Here is a 22,729-nt window from a genome sequence, read left to right on the forward strand (position 1 = left end):
TATCTTAGAAAGGTAGTTGTAGAGATTCTCATGGAAGGCCTGTTTTAGCCAAGAGATTGTGCAGAAAATGTTACACTGAAATTGATTTTAAAGGTATGTTGTAATGAGGAATGTGTGATGTAACAGTGTAATATATCAATAAAGGGAGTTAATTAATTGATAAAACAGAAGAAAACCCAAACATTAGCAAGCAGAGTAAGTCAATAAAAGATTACGGCTAGTTCCACAGCCAACATAAATCAGCCTAAATCCAATGCCATGGCGATTTCCGCTGTTTTTGGATCTGGCTCTAAACCTTGATAAACAAAGAGGATACTACATAATCTATTGAGATAATGGATTAAATTTCAGTCAGGCTTTTATTTATTCCTTTCAAAAAAGTTGTTTTTTTTTTTACTTTTATTTTTTAATAGCATTCTTTAAAATCTGTATTTGACAAATGTTTCTCCATTTTTGAAAAATCTTTAATGCATTTATCTGATTAGGTCATGTGCCTTATGCTAGGACACAAAGTATTTCAGGAAAAGGCTGAAATGCCTCTTTCAAACAGCAGTTATGCACGCAGGAGTGAAAACACCGGCTACAAGACCAAACAGAACGGGGGAGGGGGGGAGAGGAGCGGGAAGTAATGGGTTGAAAACGGGTATAAATCAGCACAGACCCACGGATTTCAGCAGGTGACGGCAGGGCCCAGGGAAGCGGCCATCTGTCCGCAAACAGCCGCTGCCGGGGCTGCGCTCCGGCCGTGCCGCAGGCCCTTCCACCTGCCCCGGCGCGTCCCGCGGGCGCCGGGACGCCTGCTCAGTGCTTCCAGGCCGAGGAGGGAGCGCCCTCCCGGGCCGCGGCAGCCCTCCATCAGCCGGAGCCCGGCCCCGGGGTCCCCGCGGCTCTGAGGGGCCGAAGGGAGGCGGCGGCGCCCGGCCCTGAGGGGAGCGCGCCCCGCGCCTCAGGGCGGCCGGCGGCGGTTGCTAGGGCCTCGGCTCGCGTCCCCGGGCAGGGCGGCAGCGCGGGCCGCTCCCACCACCAGCGGGAAGGGGAGCGGGGCAGACCGGCGGCCCGGAGGGGGCTGTCTCCCGCCGTCGGCGCCGCCTGCCGCGCTCCGCGGTCACCGCCCGCCTCCCCTCGGGCGCTCTCCTCGCACGTACCTGTGTGGGAGGGCCCGTCCTCCCCGCCCCGCCTGGCCGGCTGCCGGCGGTGCCCCCTCGCGGGGAATGGTTTCTTCCCGGTTCCCCACCGTAACCTCCCGCTCCTCCTCCCGCTAGTCCCCGGCTCGGCAGGCGCCGGCTCGGGTGCTGCCGACGGGGAGAGCCCCGCCGCGCCGCCCGTGAGGCGCTGCACGCTCCGCCCGGCCCGGCCAGGCTCCGCGGCACCCCGCCCCGCCCGGGAGGACCGGAGCGCTCGGGGGCCTCCCGCTCCCCCGCCTCGACAGGTAACGGTGAGGGACCGGCGGGGCTCTCGCCCTCTCCGCCCCGGGCTTCTCCTCACCTGCCGCCCCGCGGGGGGACAGGCTGCCGTCCGCGCGGAGAAGCAGCGGAACGTCCGCCTGTGGTGATTCAGCATCACCGCCCGCGAAGGAGGGGCGGCAGGGAAGGGCAGCCCGGCCTGGGGGGCTGCGGGTGCCGGGGAGCGGGCAGGGCCGCTGGGGCAGCCGCGGGGTACGGGTCCCGCCTGCGGACTCGGGGTCTGTCGCCTGTTCGGGGCGATGCTCCGGGGCGGGAGCGCGGGGGAAGGGCCGCCAGCCCCACGCTGCTCCTCGGGTGCCCGGCCTGAGGGCGTTGCGGACGGCGGCGAAGCGCTGTCCGCAGAGGCACCCCCCGGTCCCGCGGCCCTCAGCCGGGGCGGCGGCGGCGGGGCCCCGGGGCCGCGGGCGGGACCGCGCTGTGCCGGCGGGCAGCGACCCCGCGGGAAGTTTCCTGGAGGCAGCGGGCAGCCCCCGTGTCGGGAGGGGAGGGCAGCGGCGCGCGTGTCGCAGTGCGAGCGACAGCGAACGGGGGGGCGTTTCGCGATTAAAGGTATTAATTTTCTCCCCTTCCCCTCCCCCAAATTTTGCATGCGGGGTCCATCCTTGGTGCGGGTCGTGTCGCACGTAGGGCCCCGTCTCTTCGGAGCCAGTTAAGGCTAAAATGGGCTCGGCTGTTGGCAGTGGTACCCAGTGGAAGCTGAAATGTAGAACAAGTTAAATCTCCGGAGATGCAAGTCAAGTATCTTGCCGTGCTTTCTGCGCTTCGTTGAAAGCCCATTATCTGTGGGATCTTTTTGAATTTTTTTGCTATTGAAACCACATGTAATTGTAAGCGAAAGGGAAAAGCAATTGATGCTGGAATCTGAACATACTGCTGAACTCTGTTAAACTGACTTAAGGTCTCGATATTGATCGCTTTTGTGCCTTTCTTATGTATTTGTGGTTTGAGCACCAAAATTAGATACTATTCCTTCTCAAAAAAACCCTAAACCAAGCAAGCAAATCCCTCCTGGTTCAGTATACCTTTCTGCCTAAATCCTTCATTAGTTTTATGTAGCAGGGTGTTAGTACCTGTCTAAATAATGCTCAGAGAAATTATGCTGGGTGTTTTCCCAATTGAAAGATTAGAAGTAATTTTCTATGTGGGAATCAGTTGTCCCCCAAATTCTATAGGGTATCTCAAAATATACAGTGACTTGGCATCAGTAGAAGCTTTTGCCCCTGTTTTTAGTACTAGAGTGTAGTTTTTAATAGAAATAAGATATGTGTCAGTGCTACTTTGAACAAAAAATAATGACAGAAGCAGTTATTACGCCAGGGGTTTTCCTACACGGTGACTAAGTATCACGTCTACACTGACATATGGAAGTATTATTTTTGAAGCTAGATTCTCCGAAGACAAATGTTACGAAGTTTCAGAAAATTACATGAGCTATCCCATATAAAATATGGAATTTCTTTCATAAGGAAAGAATGTGGTTTTTACCTGTAGGGATCGGCAGTATTATGCAAGAATGTCTAGAACAACGGGGTTTTGTTTGTTTGTTTGTTTTTTAGAAAAACACTCCCTTTCTGTATTTCTGATGGTTTGGATACATTCCACATATTTCCGGATCTGACCACCAGTTTGAAAGTGTTAGAAGAGGCCAGGGGATCAAGCCTGTCAGCAGTTATTAGGTAATTATTCCAGTAATCTAGCAATCATTTTAGTAATCTGAGGCTCAGGTTAGCAGACAAATAAAGGTTTGTTCCCATGCTCTTCCAAAGCTGACGGTGTTAAATTGGCCGTGCAGATTAAGTTGTGGACACGTCTGAAGAACTAGGAGATGAATTGGTCAACAAGCAGTTAGACACTAAACCACCTTGCAATCTTTTGTATAGTTAGAATTTTTTCTGAGATCTCTGTAATACAGTATGTTGATAGTGAGAGCCATGATGTATTTCTGAAGGTAAAATGTGGCAGACTAATGCTGACTGCTGAATGTGCTTGCTCTGAATTGCCAGCATCAAGAAAGACTGAAATACGATTTCTTGATTTGAATCTCCATCTGTGGATATTTATTGTAGGTTTTAAAAATCTCTGTAGGATACATATGGCAAATGAGTCATTTCTTGAACTTTTGCATTTTCTGATATTCTTGGGTTGGGTTTTTTTTTCCTTTCCTTCCTCCCTATGTTTTAATGTTGTATTAAGCAGTATTTTTGCATGTAATAGATACTTGCAGGTGTCTTGTACAAATTGAAAACAAGTTATTAATTTAAGGATGGAAATCCTTAGAAAACCAAGAAAACCGAAATGAAATCTTAACGTCTGAAATAGAGAAATTGATAACATTTCCCAAGCTACCTTGCATCTGCTTTTATAAAGCTTCTGTCTTGTCTTGAAAAATTAGCATAACATGTTGCAAGACAAGATTTTGATGTGTGTGTCACTAATGTTTTTTGGTTTTGTGCTATAATTTTATCAGTGTAAAGACAGGTTATTGAAATCAACAATGCTTATTTCTCGTATCTGTAAGTTTCTGTAAACCTTCAGAAAATTCTGAGTGTTATTACTGCCTCGAAGTGTTGTGACTTTTGGGCCAATCCTAAATTATGAAGACCTTGAATTGTATTGCTAGATTCTGTATCAGTCCTGGAAGAAAAACACAAATGCTTCTCAGTCTTTTTACCTTTTTGATGGGGTATTTCCATCATCCAGAGTTGACACAGTGACTTTATAATGATCTGAGGGGGGAGGGAATAGTTGTATTTTCCTAAAAGAAGGTTAGAGTCTGTATGAAGATAGTGGGCGTTCATTTTATTTGGAAATATGCGTACAAACTGTCAAAGTTAAGAAAATTTCCTGCAAGTACCACAGCATACATATTGGGGCATATTAGCTGGATTTTGGTTTTCCCTGTGAATTTTAGAATATTTAGCCCCAGATTCAGTCTTATTTTCTACACACCTAGAAGTTAATTGGGGCCATTTGACTTCCGGCAGTAGGATTCAAATGGCCCTTATTAAGCATGAGGAAGCTCTTTAGAGCTCCATTAATGCTTACCTAAACCCCTGCCAGAATGGTACTTTGCAACTCCTTTTGCGCAGACATTATGAGCCTCCTTTAAAGTTTACTGGAACCAATAAGACTTTTTAACATTAATATTTAAAATACTAATGTATTTTAAATTTAGAATGGAATTCGTAGATGTCTGCTACACTGATGGGTAAGAGAATAATCTGTAATTGAGAATATGGGAGAAAAAATGTGATATACTGAAGTAGTCAATCTTTCAATCTGTTGGGTATTAGAGCAAGTCTTCCTGTTCCACAATAGCACCCCTTTTGGAGCCAGAAGCTTTTTCAGACCATGAGGTTCCATTGTGCCTCGGTCTACTGGATACTCTTCTTCATGGTGGTGGATGCAGGAACCTACAGGTTCTGTAGGGGTTAAAGTCTTAGCTTTTTGCTTGTTCCCAATGTTCTTCCCTGCCTTCTCTCTTAAATGTTCTTGTAGCTGTACAAAATAGTTTTAAAATACTACCATGTTAATTTATATACATTTGTCGACATTTTTGCACTTGTCTTGAATTTCATCCACCAGGAATCAAGCTTTACCATAACAGAATAAATTTTTGGTTTTGTGTTTTGAAGGACTAAATAAAGCAGGGATAATGGTTCTTGCCTTCACTATCAGTTTTAATTGGAATACAGGATCTCCAAAATAAAGACCAATGTATATAGTTGTAATATTTCTTTTCCCAATGTTAAAAATATAAGTGCAAATAGTTTAGAATGTTAAAAATAGAGGTGATCATTTGAAAAATGTCTTTGCTTCAAAGGCAATATTGAAGAATATAATCACATTTTTTTTGATGAGCGTTCATCTCTGGGGACACAGAAACAGTTCTGCTTTATGGAGAGCCCAAATTAACAATAGTAGTAATGAAAGAAATACAAAAGAAAACAACGTTATGGTTTAGGACTCACTTTTCACTTTCCTTTGTGTGGAGTAAGTGGCATGCCAGTTCCCTCTTACGCTTGTATTTGGTTTTGGAAGGATTCCAGACTGAAGTCTAATAGGTACCACTGTTGAAATGCACCTTAGGTGGCCATATTACTGTTAATTGATAGAAAACCTGGCTGACTAGAAGGATGGAAGCGCTTTATGCTGCAGTTCAGAAGTCTCTTCTGGCCAGCAGTCGTAGCAGAGTACTAAGAGTCACTCTCTTAAGAAAGCAAGCCTGGATCCACTTTTCATATATAACAAACGCTGCAGAAAGAATTGAGTGGGGCGTGGGCTTCGCAGTTAGACACAGCGATGTGTTGACAAGTTTATTTTCATCCTTGCTTAGTAGCAAAATGCTAAATATATTCTTCTTTGGTTACATTAAAGTATGTTTCCTTCCAACTTTGTCCTTGGGTTGACATGTGTTTGTTTTATTTTTAGCGCTTGAAAACCAGCACAGTAATATCCCTATAGGGTGCAGTGGAAGCATTGGGGTATAGCATGGGAAAATGAAATCAGATGCTTAATACTGATTTCATGCAGGTGAAGAGGCAATGATCTGGATACTGTTCATGAACACAAAAAAGAGTGGACTGACAGGGCAGAAGATTGTGAGATTTGATGGGGAAATTGCTCTTATTTGCTTGATCAAAAATGGACTTTTCTTGAAAAATGTAGAATAGAGCTATGTGATGGAACTCTGCATTTTCTTTGCTTTTGTGGGTGGTTGTCGTGTGTTTAGTGTTCATCGAACATGAAATTTCTGCGAATTTGTTACGTTGTTTTATTCTTTCAAGCTTATCTTGGTGGGGTGGGGGGTGGAAGAAATGTGCTAAAACACTTTATATGAATTATTGATGAAAGAGATCTGAAAGATGTGCAATTTATTCACCAAGGAAAAAACCACCCTGTTTTATTCCATTTTATTTCATGTGGCTTTTTAGAGGGATATAATATTATCCTAACTTTTTATCTTTATGTCAACCTGAAGTCTTTGAAAGACTATAAATTACTAGTGAGCATTAACAATTAGGCATTAATTTGAATAAAAGATTTTTTGCTTAAAAATGAACAAGAGTGATGTGAGAACATGTCTTTGTTACATTTTGTACCATTTTAAAAATGGAAGCATTTTCTGACAAGAATGTTTCTGAGGATGGAGAATGGTATATTCAGTAAGTAAAAGAAAGCGTCACTGCATGATGAGGCAGGGATCAGTGCTGTTGTGAATTGTTACAAGGTCTTCAGTAGAGTTGGGAATCTTGTAGGATATTGACCCAGAGCAGCATCCACAAGTGAAGAAATAGAAGAAAAGTAAAGGAAAAATACAGAGTTAGATTTGAAATTTTGGACACCAGTTGAGAAATGATGCAGTTAGTTAATGACCCCAAGCAGTTGCTTAAAAAAGCCTATATATTACTTTCTTCTATTGCATCTAGTTATAAAGAGAAAATGAAAAGGGCATTGTGGCCTTTCTGCCTAAAGCAACACTCAGGAATACAAACATGTATAGGAAGCGAATCTTTGATATTTTCTGAGAAAATTAAATAAAATTTATGAAAAACTAAAATTAAAAAAAAAGATGTATTTTTGTGAGTAGATGTTTGGGAATATCTGATGCAAACAGTCAGCCCACCATTTAGTTTCATTGATAAAGAATACCTCTCAGTCAGTCATGGGACATGCATGCGTAATGCTGTTCCAGCTGTTTGAGGATAACAGATCAATGGTCCAGCTGAGGCTCACTCTGTGCAACAGCTGGATGTAGGAAAACTGGAACCAAGACAGTATGAGGAGCCACGGGGAAAAGTTGCCTGTGGGAAGAGACTTCAGGAGAGATGTCCCGATTTCACTGCCAGTTCTGTGCTTCCACGGGACATTGCATCTTGGTTGCACTGAGTTTCTTCCCATCATTTCCCACTGTTTCAAAGTCCTTGAATTCATCTCTTTTTCAGTTCTGAAAGATGTATCTGTCCAATTATGGCTAGGCTAGAGGTCTTAATCTTTGGTGGGTTGTTTTTTGTTTGTTTGTTCGTTTGTTGTTTATTTTAAGTAGAGTGAGACTTTCATGCTGAGCAACTTGTATAGGAATCATGTCACCAATGTTTATACATCTACAATGCAGATACCTGCAGCTGCCTACACTGACTATACGTAGGCTGTCAGTGAAGGCATTCCAGAGAAACCAGATTAAAATCTACATTGTAGGGGGTCTACGTTTATACAGATGAATCCACTGTTGTGTCTTCATATTTGAGGAATAAATGTGATTGCAGTGTCACCTGTGGGATTTCATTGTAGTGTTATTCCATACTGATTTGGGTGAAAGGGAGAACTTTCTTGTAAGCTGGGGAAAATGGCAACAAACTGTGGCAGAGCTACTGAGTTTTCAGAGCCTTATTTCTTTGCACTTATGCACAAATATACACATTTGTTTTATTTTCTATTTCACTCGAGTGGGCAAGCAAGAGAGACATTCTCTGTGGTTCAGAAAGAACATCTACTCTTGCAATTCATAAACTAAGGGGGGAGGAAGTAAGAGGAAATGTCTTTTATGTATATTGTAGCCTTTGCACATTTGGCTTCCAGCTTCGTTCTGCCTGTGTGTGATTCCTGAAGGATGGCAGTACAGCTAGTAGGACTACAGCCACTTTATGTGAATATGTCCTTCTCCACCTCACTAGAATCTGTCTCTCCGCAATACTTTGTACTACAGGTGTGACAGTAGCAGTGCAGTTGGGCCTGACTGCTGTAAAACTCACACAAGAGAATGGAGTGCAGTTGATTTTTCCAGAGTTTTCTCCAGGTTTTGGTGGTGTTTTTTTCCTTTTCTTCCCCCCCCCCCCCCCCCCCGTGGGTAGAAATAACCCATTTGAACAAAAGAACTTTCCAAACCTTTTATTATCAGATGGCCTCCTTGGTCCACAGTCCACCCTTATTAACATGTACTGAGCTGTCAGATCAGACCAATCTTTTCTTAATGAAAAAGAAAAATAATATGACAAAGAAAAATCATCTTGTGAAATGATGTCAGAAAACAATATCTCATTGATATAAATCGACATTGTAAAAGAAAACAACCAAATTTAAGAAATGTGGATGGTTTCAGAATACTACAGGAAGAGTTATCCTAGGAAAGGAAGTAATATTTCTCTTTCCATCACTTCAGATTTCATTTGCTTTAAAAATTGCTCTATGAGATTGTAATCCTGGCCTCAGTGAAACCAAATAAGTTTGATTTCAAAACCCAGATCTCATTGGTCCAAGGCTGGAAGAGAATCATAACCGTTTTTCTTGTAGCAATTTATGAACTATAAATCTTCTTTAGCTTACTTCTCTGCTACTATTTTATGCTATTGTGGTCTTGACCTCTTAATTTTACATTTGGAGAAGTCATTGTTCTGCTTGCAGTACCTCATGTCTCTGGTATAACTCCTTCCCAGTCACTGAGTCATTTTCTGCTTTTAGATTTTACTTCTCTTTAGCTTATTGTTATGACTAAATCCTACTGACTCTCTTCCCACGGCTCTTGCCACTCTCTAAGTAAAGTGGGAAATAATGCATTCTTTTCTTACAACATGTATCGTGCCTTTCTCTTTTCACCCAAAACAGAGGGAGAAAATACCTAGAAAGGGTTAAGAAAGAAATCTAAAAAGTGCCAGGGACAGGCTAAATGGGAAGGAGCTAGTGCTGCACCATGTCTTTCCCTGGTGTACCAGCGCTGCCTGAAGCTGTATCGGTTGTCAATTATGGATAGAAAAATCTGTTTCCCGAGGGCTGACTCTTCAGATAGTTTCAGCAATGCAACACTAACGGTAAGTGATTTCATTTTGCTACTTCTGCTGCAGAATTATTTTAAATCCGTTTCCATATCTGTGGGAGGTCCTAGTATGACTGTTTATTCTGCAGTATGTAATGTTGTCAGTTAAATCCATAATAAATAAACATTTTGCACTCTTGTCAGTAATTTGTATGCAGAAGAATTTGGTATATCATCTCATCCTGCTACATGCTGCTGCTAAGTTGTTTTTGGTGTTTTTTTCCCTATTGCTCTCTATTGCAGACTGTGTTAATTGAAATACAATACCTTTAGTTTGAATGCTTATGCATTCTGTCCACCACGTATATTTTGGAATGTGTTGTTTTTCCAGGCTCCTTGTTCCTTTTCTCCATTTTTATGTTCTTTCTCATCCATCCTTGAACTTCCAGTTTATCTTTCCTTATAATAGAGAACTGGATTCAGGAGCATCTTCTGAATAGAGTAAATCTTGATCCATTAGCTAGACAAAATATGCTTCTGGAGAACAGCATGAAGCTTTTTCTGTGGCGATATATCTATATATCGCCTGCATAGTAACCCCTGATTTTGTCCCTGTGCATCCTACATGAGCTATGAAATAGGACGTGCTGCATCTAGACAACCAAGCAGTTCTGAAAGTGCTACCTGAAGCTTATAATCTTTGTCAAGAAAGAGAGAAATTCAGAGGCAACACAGTTATTTTTAGCAGTAATCGGTACTGTGATGAAGATTTGATTTAAATAGACTGTAGTTTTGACATGGATGAGACATAGGTTGGTCTTGTTACCAAATGAGTCTGTGTCTTAATGATATTCCTGAATCGTACCACCAGCAGGGCTGTTCTGGAACTGAAACACTATGTTATAAAGTCCACAAAAGTCAGTAGAAATGTCTGTATTTACATCATTGGGCTGTGGAAAAGATTGTGCTACATATGGCTTGATCTCATTTACACTATAGTCTTGAGACAAATTTTGTACTTTGTGTACATTTCTTCCAAATAATGGAACTGGGAAATTCCTGGAGAAAAGCTTTCTTCCTTTGAGCAGTCAAAGGAGCGTGAAAATTGGCAAGTAGTTTCGTATTTGTGAAATAATATCAGAGTCCTGGATCAATAACCAACTATGAATCCCGGCTTATTCTCTATTTCTTTCTGCTTGGATTATCAATGGTCTTCTCCTTTTTCCTCACTTCTACTAACACTTTGCATTAAACATTTACTGAAAGATTTATTCTTCTTGTTAATAGATGTGTTGTAACTTTTCCATACCTTTGCATTTATAAATGCATTTGGCTCAGTTTGGTGCATTTCTTTTTTCCTTATCTGTGGTCATCACGTAAATATAATACTCCCTGGCTACAAAAAAATTCTTCTGTAATATGAATGATGTGATACGTCTGAGGGAGTCAGAAGCACCAAACAATAAACACTGTAATTTTCAGCCTAAGATAATATGATGATTAAAAAAAGAAGTGTGTGGATCAGTTCTCAGTCATGTTTTATTTTGGGTGGTGGTGGTGCGTGTTGCTATAACATAACAAAAAATGAATGTATGTTTCTTTTCAATATTTGAAAACCAGTTAACTTTGCAGCCAGCATGTATTTGACTGTATAAGTTCATGCCTTTGTGCTGCATTAAGAACGCGCCTTTAAAAAGATTAAAGCAATGTAAGATTAAAGCAATGAAAAATCAAATTGAGCCCTGCTAAATGAATTGAATATCCCACTGCTCTAGCCTCTGCCTGAGGACTTTTATTTCAGTACACTTCTCAAGCGTAGCTCTTAACCAACACACAATGAGGTTTTTTTTTTTTTAAAAAAAAAAAAAACAAAAACAAAACCACAACCAAACACCAAAGACACACTCCACAGCCAATTGCTTTCAAGTGTTGCTTTCTGGGAGCTGACCAAGATGGATGAGGACAGGGCTAACTGTGTTATTGTTCCAAACTTGGAACTGTGCTGCTGCTGTGATTAAAGTCATGAAGGCAAGTAGGCATGCTTAAGGCAGTTATCTCCTCAGATTTTGGAGTTATTTTAAACTGCATTAAAAGCTATGATGCCATTGTCAGCATGGTCTCTGTATCTCAGAGACAATGTATGATTACTCAGTAAATAAACTGTTCAATATGAAAGGGTTGCATCAATAATGCTGTACTTCTCATTCAGAAGGTGCATTATTCTGATCCTATGAGTTCAACCATATCCCAGAAAATTACTTTCTGGTAGGCTATTCTCATGCTTTGTTCTTTTAAGCAAAAATTAAAGGTAGTGTGTGTAACATCTGATGCACTTCATTTTTCTTTCTTGTTTTGCATATTCAAAGTATTCAATTCAGTGTCAATATTTAAGGCATGTTATTTTTCTAGACTTTCTGACTACATGCTGTATTTCTCTACGGGTAAGCAGTATATACACAAAATATTCCTATAGGAAGTTACTGGAGTCTCATCTCATTACTGATGAGGGTAGTGACTCTATTTAGATCCCCTACAATGGATAAAAATAGCGTGACACAGGGCATTTGGAGCCAATCCAGCCTTTTAACGGAATTTTTCTAAATTGGGTCATTTCCAGTTAGAGAAGCTTCTGAGGACTTGCATCCTTTTGAAACTGCTGATTTACTCCTGTTTTCATTTGCAAAAATATTTTCAAATCAGTGGTACCCCATTGAGCCCCAAATAAGAAGCTGTAGGGAGGAAAGCATGTTTTTGCTGAAATATTTTGTAGCTGCTGGAGTTTCTGTCTGGCTTTATCAGCTGTTTGTAAAATATTACTAGCATGGAGCGTTGGTCACAGTAGTCTTAGTGATACTGTAGGCCAACTGTGAGTATTTCTGACTGTCATTTATTCTTTACGGAGTAGAAGTATATGGCACAGTCATTAAAATATTAGAAGTCTACTAACTCTCATACAAGCATACAGGTATTCCCAGTGGAGCTGAGCAAATTGGTTGGAAGTGTCAGTATAATATGATAAGCAATCCGGTGATCACGTATGAGCAACTTTCTTGTACTTTCATGGTCAAGAAGACTTTGAATAGATGTTTCTTGTCAGTGCCCTTGGTAGCTTATTCAACGCCTGATTTTTGTTTAACGTTTTCACATCAGGTGCTGAAACGGCATGCTAATGTGTGCCAATTTATAGCTCAGGCTGCTGTGGGAATGTCATCCTTGTTGCTAAACTAGAAAACACTGTTACGTGGCAGCATGTGAATTAGGATGATGTAATCCTCAATCAGAGTTGTTGTAGGCTATGTGTGATGACTGCAGTCCACGTTTAGCGATGCTGAAATAGGTCCATGAAGTGTAGGCCTGTCGAATAGGAGATGTAATGGGGCAGACTTCATGCGGGGCTAAGGTGTGGCTCTTGCAACACACTGAGTCTGTAGAAATAATTGTAACCATATTTGTGTACCCGTATCCCTGAACTTGAGGCTGTTTTCACACCAAGCCAATGCCACCAACTTGAAGAAGGGAGGGAGAATCTGATGTGTGAGGGGGAACCTTCTAAATATATCCTTTTTTTGTTTTTTTTTTTTTTTTTTTTTTTGTTTCTTCCCCAGGATCCTTAGTAAATCTCCCCTCAGGGGCTATTTATAATAAAAGGAATCATTGCAAATACATCAGCTTCATTAAAGGATTACTGCTTTTTCTGTTATACTAAGACAACTATGCTTATACATGCAAAATGTTAAATTTTCCTGTTTTGTAGATCCCTAAGATCTCTAGCTCTTGCTAGAGAAATAAATCTTTTGAGAAGTGAATGACAGAAAAAGAAAGGAATAATTTAATTCCAGCAGTGATTAGTGTATGGTGAACACAATTTAAAACATCCTGTGATATGTGTTGGTGTATGTTGGCATGCTGTAAGGAAAAGCATGGATGGTGCACTGCAAAGTCTAAAGCAGAGCAGAGATCTTCCCACAGGTGCTACAACTCAGTTCCTCTCCTAATTCTCTCTTGTTTTACCCTTTCCCCTACCAAAACCACACGGTTAATGTCAGGCTTCAGTATCGCTATTACACATAATCGTTATTGCACATTATCATCTCTGTTTCTCGTATTAGTGGCCATGGTTGTCTCACCACAAAGAACATTGGCCCTTAGTGTGCGGCAGTCTGATAGTCAGCGCAGCTTCCTGCACTCCTGGTCCCCAAGACAAAGCAAACAAGGGTCCTTCAGCTATTTGTTTTAAAGGGAATACTTCAGTTGAGGTGACAGGGGTCCATCCCTCCTCTGGGCGGTAGGTATCGTGCTGCTCAGCTGTCGCATGCAGAGTAGGTATGGCCAGTGCACTCTACATAGGGTACGTTTCTAGGCTGAAAATGCTTAGATCACTCCAACGCTATTTTAAGTGAAGGTGGAATGGTTGCTGGTGTTGCTGAGGTAGGTAGTTACACTAAATAGAGATGGGTTTCCATTCAGCACTGTTCAGTGGAACTCATTGTGATCAGGGGCTAGGAATACTGTCTGTTCTAGAGTTAGTGAAATGCTGTCCTGCTGACAGATTTATGGTGTTATCAACACTTACAAAGTGGCGAACAGTAGTACAAGACCTATATGTTGTCTATGCTTTTTGCTGACAGAGTATAACGTTAGAGCTGATATTTTTTTAGCAGTGAGTGATGCAGATATAAATTTTCTGAAATTAAGATTTTACTGTGTAAAAACATGGTTGTGCTTCATTTTGCCTGGGATATTTTGACAATATTTTTCCTTGCCATTATGAATGCTAAATGTTTATTAAAGTTCCTTGCATTTTATTTATGTTATTGTTTTCTAAGTCTTACACGTTCTTTTAACTTGCCTTGACAATTAATATATTTCCTTTGTTTTACTGAACAAGAGAAAGGTTCATGCGTTGTCCTTTTTATTGTGGTCTTCTAATTCTGTCTTGCTTTCTTTGATGACCCTCTTTTCAATATTGAGAACATAAATGTGAAACTCTATACCACTCATTTTGCTAACAGTCTGAAATATGTTATCACATTAAAAAGGGCTTTTGAAGGGTGAGAATGAGCCAACAGATATTCACATTGTGTGCTCTGCTATGAAAGACACTTTGGAGGTCGTTTTTAAAGAGAAAATCAATCTTCAGCTTTGAAAGCTTTGAAATTGATTTGAATTTGGCCAAGGATGTTAAGGTTCCTTTTGTGAAATGAATGAATGAGAGAGCCAAAAGAAGCAATATTGCTTGAAGATGCAATGAAAAGAAAAAAAATTGCCAATTCTGTGCCCACTCCTGATCTCTAAATTGTGAGTGTGAAGTGATTAATTCCTGTGAAACACTTACATTGTGATGCTTCCACTGTCTTAACAGCTTCTAATAAATTTCCCATTTTCTGAGTCTGGGATATATACTTGCCATTTCATTGGCCGTTTATGATAATGAAAAAAACCCAACCCAAAGCTGTGAAGTACAAAGTCAGGAAAAAACAAAAGAAAATCTCCCATGAACTGAGACTGCAAAGTTGCCGAGGCTCTGTGCTGACATGCGTGGCTGAGCCTTGGAGCTGGCATTGAAGGGTTGTCTTCTGACCTGACTCCAACCATTTAAGATAACAGACCTTTTATGTTCTCCAGCAAAAGATAAGGTTCACAACTGTGACACAAACTCTGTTTTGCGTTGTGTTTTGAAGGTAGACTTGGGAGGGTCAGGATAGGTTATGCTTTCAGTATTACTAAATAGGTGTTGTAAGATGCTGTTTATTATATAAGCTGTGGTGCAGAAGGCTAAGAATGATTCTGGGGCCTTTACTGATTGGGGTCTTGAACGGTAAATGGCGGTTGTAAAGTTAAACTCACACAAAAGCAACTGTAACTTATGAATTCAAAGGTGGAGTGCTGATACCATAGCTTGGTTTGGTCCTTTTCAGAGGTATTTTGGAAGTTTTAGAAATGCTGGCCATTTGGATGAACTACTTCAGAGAATTGTTGTACAGAACTGCATGATTCAAAAAAGTTTTAAGTTGTGTAAATCATGCTGTTTGTATTCTTGTGTAGCGTGTAGCTGTCCGTTTAGCAAATCAAACACCCGAGAACTCTGTACGTTCACTTTATCTGAACGAGCTGCTGAATAAACATCTCGTCTTGTTTGATGGTGAGAGCAAAGGCTGTTGAAATTAATAGGTTTCCTTTGACTTCAGAGTATTTTGAACCAAGCCTTAATGTATATGCATTTTTAAGCCAGCAGAGATAGCCTTTTAAAAACAAGCTTGTCACTTTGACACATTGAGCCTCAAAGTGAGGATTGCTTTTTGCATCTAAAATTTCTCTGTAGGAGTGAGAACTTGCCACCAAATTGTTTTTTTAGCATGTTACAATAAAACTGCTTGGTTGTAGCAGGAACACTTCACCATAGGTTTTGTCAAGACAAACGTTAAAAAAAATCGTGAAAGGGTATGATGCTTTTAATTCTGCAGTTTAATTACTGCAAATTATTATTACCTTGCTATTTGAGGGTGGTAGTGAAGAAGGCATTTTTATTTATTATAATTTCTGCTAATGTCTTAATCTCATTTTGAATCTGCATTTTATAGCTTAATTCCAGATCAACAGTAGATTATAGTTTTGTATAACTGTGATAAAGAGCAGAGCCCCTCACTACGGTGTATCCAGACTTTCACACTCTGAGATCTAAGGGAGCAAAAAGCTTAATTATTTATGTCAGATTGAAAAAAACCCCAGAACTCAGATGTTTGCTAGGTCAATGCTCTGAAGACTATTTTCACTTCTTTCTTTTTCATGTTTCTGTGAAATTTTTGTTATTTTAATTTTCCAGCCAACCGGGGAGCAGGGATTGCGGTGCTGTGATGTTGTCCTTCCATCCCTGTGGTCATCCGCCAAGTTCTGTAACTAGATCTTCAGCGTGTCTCCATTTCAGGGCGAAAGCTCCTTATGTCAGGAGCTTTGAGGATTTCTTCCCGGCTGCTGTGCGTTTCCAGACACTTCTGACAGCACTGAGTAAATTGCATTAATGGGCTCAGAGGAGAGCAGTCTGCTAGTTTTAAAATCTACTCTAAAATATTCCACTGTTGGTGAGTGATTACTTGTCTCTACACAAAGAATGCAGGAAATGAAAATAAAACGGACAATTTAGTTTTTGATGCATTTCACCTAGATAAATAGGAAGACACTTAAAAAATGTTAGTTGTCTTTTAGAGGTCTCGTCGTATGTGGCATGGCTTAAGATCTGAAGTCACATTTTCAGTTCATGTATGTACAGCTGAGCACATGCATAGTCCGTGGAGCTTTTCAAACTGGTCGCCAGTAGTGTCACAATAGCTAGAAGGAAGGAGGAGGTTCACATGAAAAACTGTATTGAGTGATACAGCGTTGCCTCTCCTTTAGAACATGGAGTATTTTGATAGCAGATGATCCTACCATTCCTAATGCTTAAATCTGTTAGATTAAATCTATTTTAAATGTGCATATGCAAGCTAGTCTCTTTTTACTAGGGTACACAGTAGCGGTTTCATAGTTACTGATATGATCCAAGTTAGCTATAAGAATCTCATTGATTTGAGTATTCTTCGGAACAGATTCTCAAGGTGCACCACTTTAAGTTTGATTGGACTCTCCCTTCTCTATTTTGATTGGATTAATTCAACCTTTTTCTAGGATGCTTACTCTTTGGGGGGGCAGGGGGGGAAGGGTCTGGTGGTATGTAGTTCCTATTTAGAGATTAAAAATAACCTTTTCAGCTCCATCCTGCATCATTACATAAAGTAAAAGATCATGAAAGGCAGAGGTCACTTGTGAGCAGTAAGGAGCAAGTAATTTAGGAAATGAGAGGGATTTGTTTAAAAATACTTCTATATAATCTAGAAGAATATTTTTCAGGCAGTTTACTAACTTATGATACACTTAATTTGTGTAACAGCAAAAAATACTTTTTTCTTTTCTATAACTTATTACAACTTGTAATTAAGGAAACATGGATCACTCCATTAACTGTGAAAGCACTTCTTCCCACTATCCTCTGCTCTTCAGCCCAGGTACCCTCATACCTTGCTTAGACTGTTCCCTTAGATGGACTCAAGCATCTGCATTGGTCTCTGTCTGTGTGCAACACTTTGCTCTCTGGCAAGAGTACCACGCCTCTGCTGTCCGTGGAGGAAAAAAAGCTCCTTGTGGTTTTTTTTTTTTTTCCCCCCCCCCCCTTCTGTCTCTTTCTAGGGCAGGATTGTGTGCAGTGTATCTCTCTTGCTGGCTCTCTCACACCTTTGCCAGGCAACACTAAAGATAACTCCTCATCTTTTTATTTCCCTGTAGAACACTTTTATTCAAAGTGCTTGTTTGTATAAGAATGTGCTAACCTGATGAAGGTGCATTCATTTCTTCTTCACAAGTCTTTCTCTATTTATAGGTTAACCATTTTTGTTCAGCCACCCTTGAATGAGTATGGGTGCACAGCAAACCTCCACTAGTTTCTATTTATCGTGATTTCAGGAGGGAAATGGTATATACAGCACGGACAGCAGGAACTGTGATCCTTTTCTGTCTGAGCGTGAATTCAAAGATTCCTGATAGGTGACTTGCCAAGATTAAGCAAGCTCTGTCAGTCCCAGTTTGGAAATAAAATACTTTCTTCCATGTTATTAAAAGCAATCTGTTGGAAACAGGTCTTTCAGGTAGGCTACTAGAGAGGTAATGTCTCTATGTTGTTGTAGCTGAACGCAGGTTATAGGTTATGCTTATTTTAGAAGTAAGAGCTTGTCACAGTTGTCAGAACTGACTCGCAATTTGATGTATTCATAACCTGACCATGCTGCTCCTGTTCCTGTTGCATGATCCGGTGGGCCCTGCAATAAGCTTCGCCCTGTACCTGGCCATTCCGTCGGGGCAGCAGAGGCTGCCCACAGAGTGGTCTGCGCAGCTGGTCTTTTTCCTTCAGCAGGCCTGAGACAACCGTGCTCTGACTGGGGGTAGGGCTGGGCAATAATAACAAATCAAGAGATGTGAGCTAGAAAAAGGTGCCTGGGGAGGACCTGGGTCAGAGAATGAAGTGACTCAGGGGTGATTTCTGCTGTATAGAAGTCAAAAAGAGGAACGGCGTGTGGCTGCCAGGGCCCGTGGCATTGCAGTGTTGCATCTCGGTGCTCTGTCAGTGTGTGCCTCTCTCCTTCCAGCTCCCTCCCTGCAGCAACAGCCCTTCCTTTATTGCTCTCGGAGATGTATTCCTGTCTCTCCCAAGTGACCCATTCCCCCAGTGAGAGAACTGCTCATCTAAAGTGTAGTCTGAGGAACAGCTGCAGTTTAGTTTGGAGGACTACAACTTCCTCAGTAGCCTGGTCTTGGTTTTCTTGCTGAAGAATTGGAACTTCTCGTGGTGCCGCACTGGGGACCTACAAAGCATGGAGGCCTAAGCAGGAGCAAGTCTGCTGCTCCCATGGCTTATTGTACAATCCCAGCTAGTGTTCTGGGTAACGTATTCCCTGAGATGAGATGCTGTACCTCTCATCTGTCACTTGACGTGGTGGGAAGAAAAGCTGAGACTGTCCAATTTCATTGGACCCATATTTGCCCTTTGGAAAGGAGGTGGGTTCCGGTAGGAGCAAAGGAAAGGATTGCATCTTGTAATGTAAATGTAAAATATGTTGGAAAACTACTTCTAATTTTGGACTGCTGGTGTTTTGGTATTCAGTGAAATGGTTGTTTGGAGAACGGCGACGTAAGAGAAGTGGAGCAATTGTGAGACAATTTTGAGTTATTATATACAAGCTTAAAGTGGATTACAGTTTAACTTTATTGGCATAGGATATGGACACTGCTTGTGAAAAGTCAAAATCCTAGAATAAGTTTAAATACAGAGTACGGTAATGATCCCTTCTGTCTTTGAAGAATTCAGTTTAAATCAGGATTTGACAAATAGACTGCATGTGTCTTTGTAACAAGATTTGACATCATTAGACGAGTACATGCTTCAGCTGTGATGATAAAAATTATGTCATTCATAATCTTGTCAAGAAAAGAGTTATTTCAGTGATCAGTTAGCAGAAATTTTTGCGAGGGTTCGTCAGTCTAATTCCTTTGTTTTCCATATGGCCAAACTACTAATTGTCCGTAGAATATTCTAAAGGTGACCATAAATCTTTGCCATAAACTCGAGTATGTGCGCTAAGAAGTTGACTGCTTGAAAGTCATGGGCCTTGAGTGTTGGTGCTTTCTATTTAAACTCAAAAGAGTATTCTTCTCGAAAGAGTAGAATAGTTTCTATAACAAGACAAACAGTAGTTCAACGTGGCAGTTGTTGTCTCCGACACAGTTTGGAGCTTTATCGTCCACCTTCGGAATACAATGTGTTTTAGTAACTTTGGGCAGATATTTTTCTGTGATTATAAGCTGAACGAAAGCTCTATGAGCAACTTTTTTTTTTTCATTACCATATCATAGCCTGTAAATCATGCTGTATTAGTAAGGGCTGGCGTTTCTCACAGGGAAATATTAGTCGTCTTGACATTCTTCCAAATTTGTTAAAAGTTTTTAGTCAGTGTGGTAGAGGAACAACTGCTAGGCATTCGTGTACATGCATAGAAGTCCTTAATTGGCTAACGGACGTACTTCAGTATTATTCCCAGGAATTAAACATGTTGTGTACGCTGGTGGTATTCTTAGCTTGAGAAACAGATAACATGCAATATTCAGTGAGTCATTGTGCCCAGCACTGCTTTTCCTTCACAGTGGTTTTAAGGAGGATGAATGCTTTGCTTTCCCATCTCTGTGTCTAATTTTAGTAGGCCAGCGGACAAGAGGACTTTCAGGCCACTTTCTCAGATGATGGCATCCAAAACATTAAAACTGTAAAATGACCTGCCAGTTTTAGGTCAATTTGGGGGGGATTTTCTGATTTTCTTAGTGAGTTATGGTTCAGCAAAGTATGTTGCAAGTAGGTATGGCTGGGTTTTACTACTGTGCTGTCGAACATTGTGTATAAAACATCTCCTGCTTTCTGGCTAAGTACACAGGATCATGTTTTAGTGTTAATTTGTGGCACTCCAGTAAATGGTCATGAGGGAGATTTGGTTGTATCATTACCAAGCAGGATTTGGCCCCTAGTATGTTGGCAACAGTCATAAAGGAACCATAATCTTTTCTTTTTATCCTTTTGTGTTAATGGACTGTTAAGGGTAAATTTCTGTCTTTAAAGGAAATAAGATCTTGCAATTTAAGGTATCTGCTTTTATATTTTCTTACCTGGAGGGTGACTTGGCCAGAATATAATTGTATCTCTCTCTTTCTTTCTCTGATGTGTGCGTGCGCACACGCACACACACACACAAATAAAAAATGAGGATTTGTCAGTAATATTTTGGTAATTTTGCTAATACACATTTTGTCCAATCTTACTACCAAATATGTTTCACATCATAAGTCATGTCTGAATTTGACTTTACTGTAAATTTCTGCTATTGACAGCAGAAGAAATTCATCATGCTCTAGATAAAGCTATTTAAAATAAGTTTTGCAATCACAAGTGTCAATGTAAACTAACCTAAAACTAGTGTAAGGAACTTTTGCCATACACATAATTACAGAAAAGAAATGAAAACATTTAAAAACCAGTGATTTATATTGTATATGTTTTGAAAACTCATAGATTTGTTTGAGACAACCTGCCAAAACAGCATTTGTTTTCTTGCAGACTTCGTTATAACAGTGCTGCACACCTGAAGTCACGTAGCAGTGTGTTTAGAGGCATTCTATTCCTGAGGTTCTTTCCTAATATTTAGCCCATTGTTCTTATGTGCTTAAGCTGCACTTGAAAAGCTTTTTAATATGTCGGATTTTCATATGTGTTTGTGTATTCATAGAGGAAAAAACCTGAAATTTTGCATCAGTGTAGACATGAAAAACAGTTGATTAATTTTACAAACTGACAATTTAGATACTGGCCAACCCAAAGTGTCTTTCAAATTATGTTTGCTGTGTCATGAAGTGGTCATGAAACTGCAGCCATGTGTTACAAAGTGATTATTGGACAATTGCTTTAAAAATGTTGAAAAATGAAAAAGTGGGAAAAGGATTATTAAGATGATTTCAGTTATTTCCCATTTGGTACCTGAAAACATCTCATACAGTGTGTTTGATTTTAAATTTTTAATTAAAATATGGTTTAAAATTGCTATAAATTCAGTGAGCTTTGTGGAGATAAAAAGTTTGCAGTATTGGTTGAATTCAGTGTTACCTATTTTCATGCCCAAAATCTCCCATACACAAATGAAAATAAGAAAATGAGTTAATATAATCTCATTTTGAAAATCAATTCTGCAAAATGATTCTTGCCAGAAACAAAACAATTGAATTGTAATGAACAAAGTTTTATATTTACAATAACTTGATCAATCTTTTAAATTAAGTGTTGCTTTTGACTTGTTATTAAAAGCATTTCAGTATTTAGTTTTCTGCTGTTTATGTTTTTTCAGGATTTCTCTATAACAAAGTCTCTCATATATTTTTTTTAACACAGATATTTATCCATTCCAGAACTAATATTTGCTACAACCAGAGACTGAAATGGTATGACTGGAGCTTTAAATAATTTGGCTTTGACAGCTCCATCGTTTTCTGAGAACTTGGAACGGAATTTGGGCTCTGCTTCTGCACTATCCTAGGTTATAATGCCATCCTTGCCTAATGAGGGAGGTATGCTAGTCTTGGATTTTTAATATAGCCTATTAATTATTCAGTATGCTTGTACCTCTAAGTTGCAGCAAAAGAAACGTTTGTATTTTTAGTTTATTTGTATATATTATTTGAGAGATAAAGATGTTGATAGTTACAACATTGGTTTTCAAAGATAACCATGGAACTGCTCCTCTGACTTTGAGTTCGGAACTACCCTATCAAAGCACAATTAAAAGAAAAGTCAGAAAGAAGAAGAATGGAGTCATCACTGCAAATGTCGCTGGCACAAAATATGAAATTGGTAGGAAGCTACGTATTTTGTTTTCATCCTAATAGCTACTGATGTGAGGGAATTACTAACTAATGGGGTGAATTAATGGACTTTGCATCAGTCTGACAGTGAGACGTTTCCAAAGGATTTTCCTTTGTAAGAAATCTTTGTTCTTTTTTTTGTAATACTGAGTTGATAGCTTTGAACACTGTGCATCTATTACTCCCCATTTGTTACTCAGGGAAGGGCCTTGAAATGCAAAAACATAAGTTACCTAGAAGGCTGTGGAAAACCCCTCTAATTATGAATTACGTACGTGTTTGGAAGTTTACTTAAAGCCTTGAAAAATGAACAGTGTAAATTTCATGTTAAATACTCTAATTATTATGCAGAGGTTTCTCAATAAGATCTACTAATGTTTTTTATTTTGATGCTTGGGACTACTTCAGAGAAATCTTTTCTTCTAGAATCTGAGTTATGCCTGCCACCTAATCTTTCTCTTTTTTTTTATATTAAAATAATGTATGCATTTGCTTTTGTAACTACTGTACCTTGACTAAAGAGGCATTCTTGTCC

The 22,729-nt window shown here is 40.2% G+C and overlaps 1 protein-coding gene across 10 annotated transcripts in view; it reads left to right on the forward strand.

Annotated features, from left to right (window-relative positions):
* The first annotated feature begins 1,289 nt into the window (after positions 1–1,289).
* TTLL7 (tubulin tyrosine ligase like 7) overlaps positions 1,290–22,729 on the forward strand; it is a 74,638-nt gene continuing 53,198 nt past the window's right edge. For 3 of the 10 annotated variants that reach the window (XR_008468215.1, XM_054212878.1, XM_054212871.1), the window contains exons 1-4: positions 1,298–1,429; positions 3,020–3,139; positions 21,725–21,900; positions 22,055–22,183. Coding sequence is in view for 8 of the 10 variants with exons in the window: in XM_054212878.1 (XP_054068853.1) it covers positions 21,876–21,900; positions 22,055–22,183 (154 nt within the window). In the remaining 2 variants the exon portion in view is untranslated. Of the gene's footprint in view, positions 1,430–3,019; positions 3,140–16,036; positions 16,293–21,724; positions 21,901–22,054; positions 22,184–22,729 lie in introns of all 10 variants that reach the window. The other 7 variants (XM_054212872.1, XM_054212873.1, XM_054212875.1 and 4 more) reach the window with 7 other exon arrangements.

Source organism: Rissa tridactyla, chromosome 8 (assembly GCF_028500815.1).
Source record: "Rissa tridactyla isolate bRisTri1 chromosome 8, bRisTri1.patW.cur.20221130, whole genome shotgun sequence".
Taxonomy (NCBI): domain Eukaryota; kingdom Metazoa; phylum Chordata; class Aves; order Charadriiformes; family Laridae; genus Rissa; species Rissa tridactyla.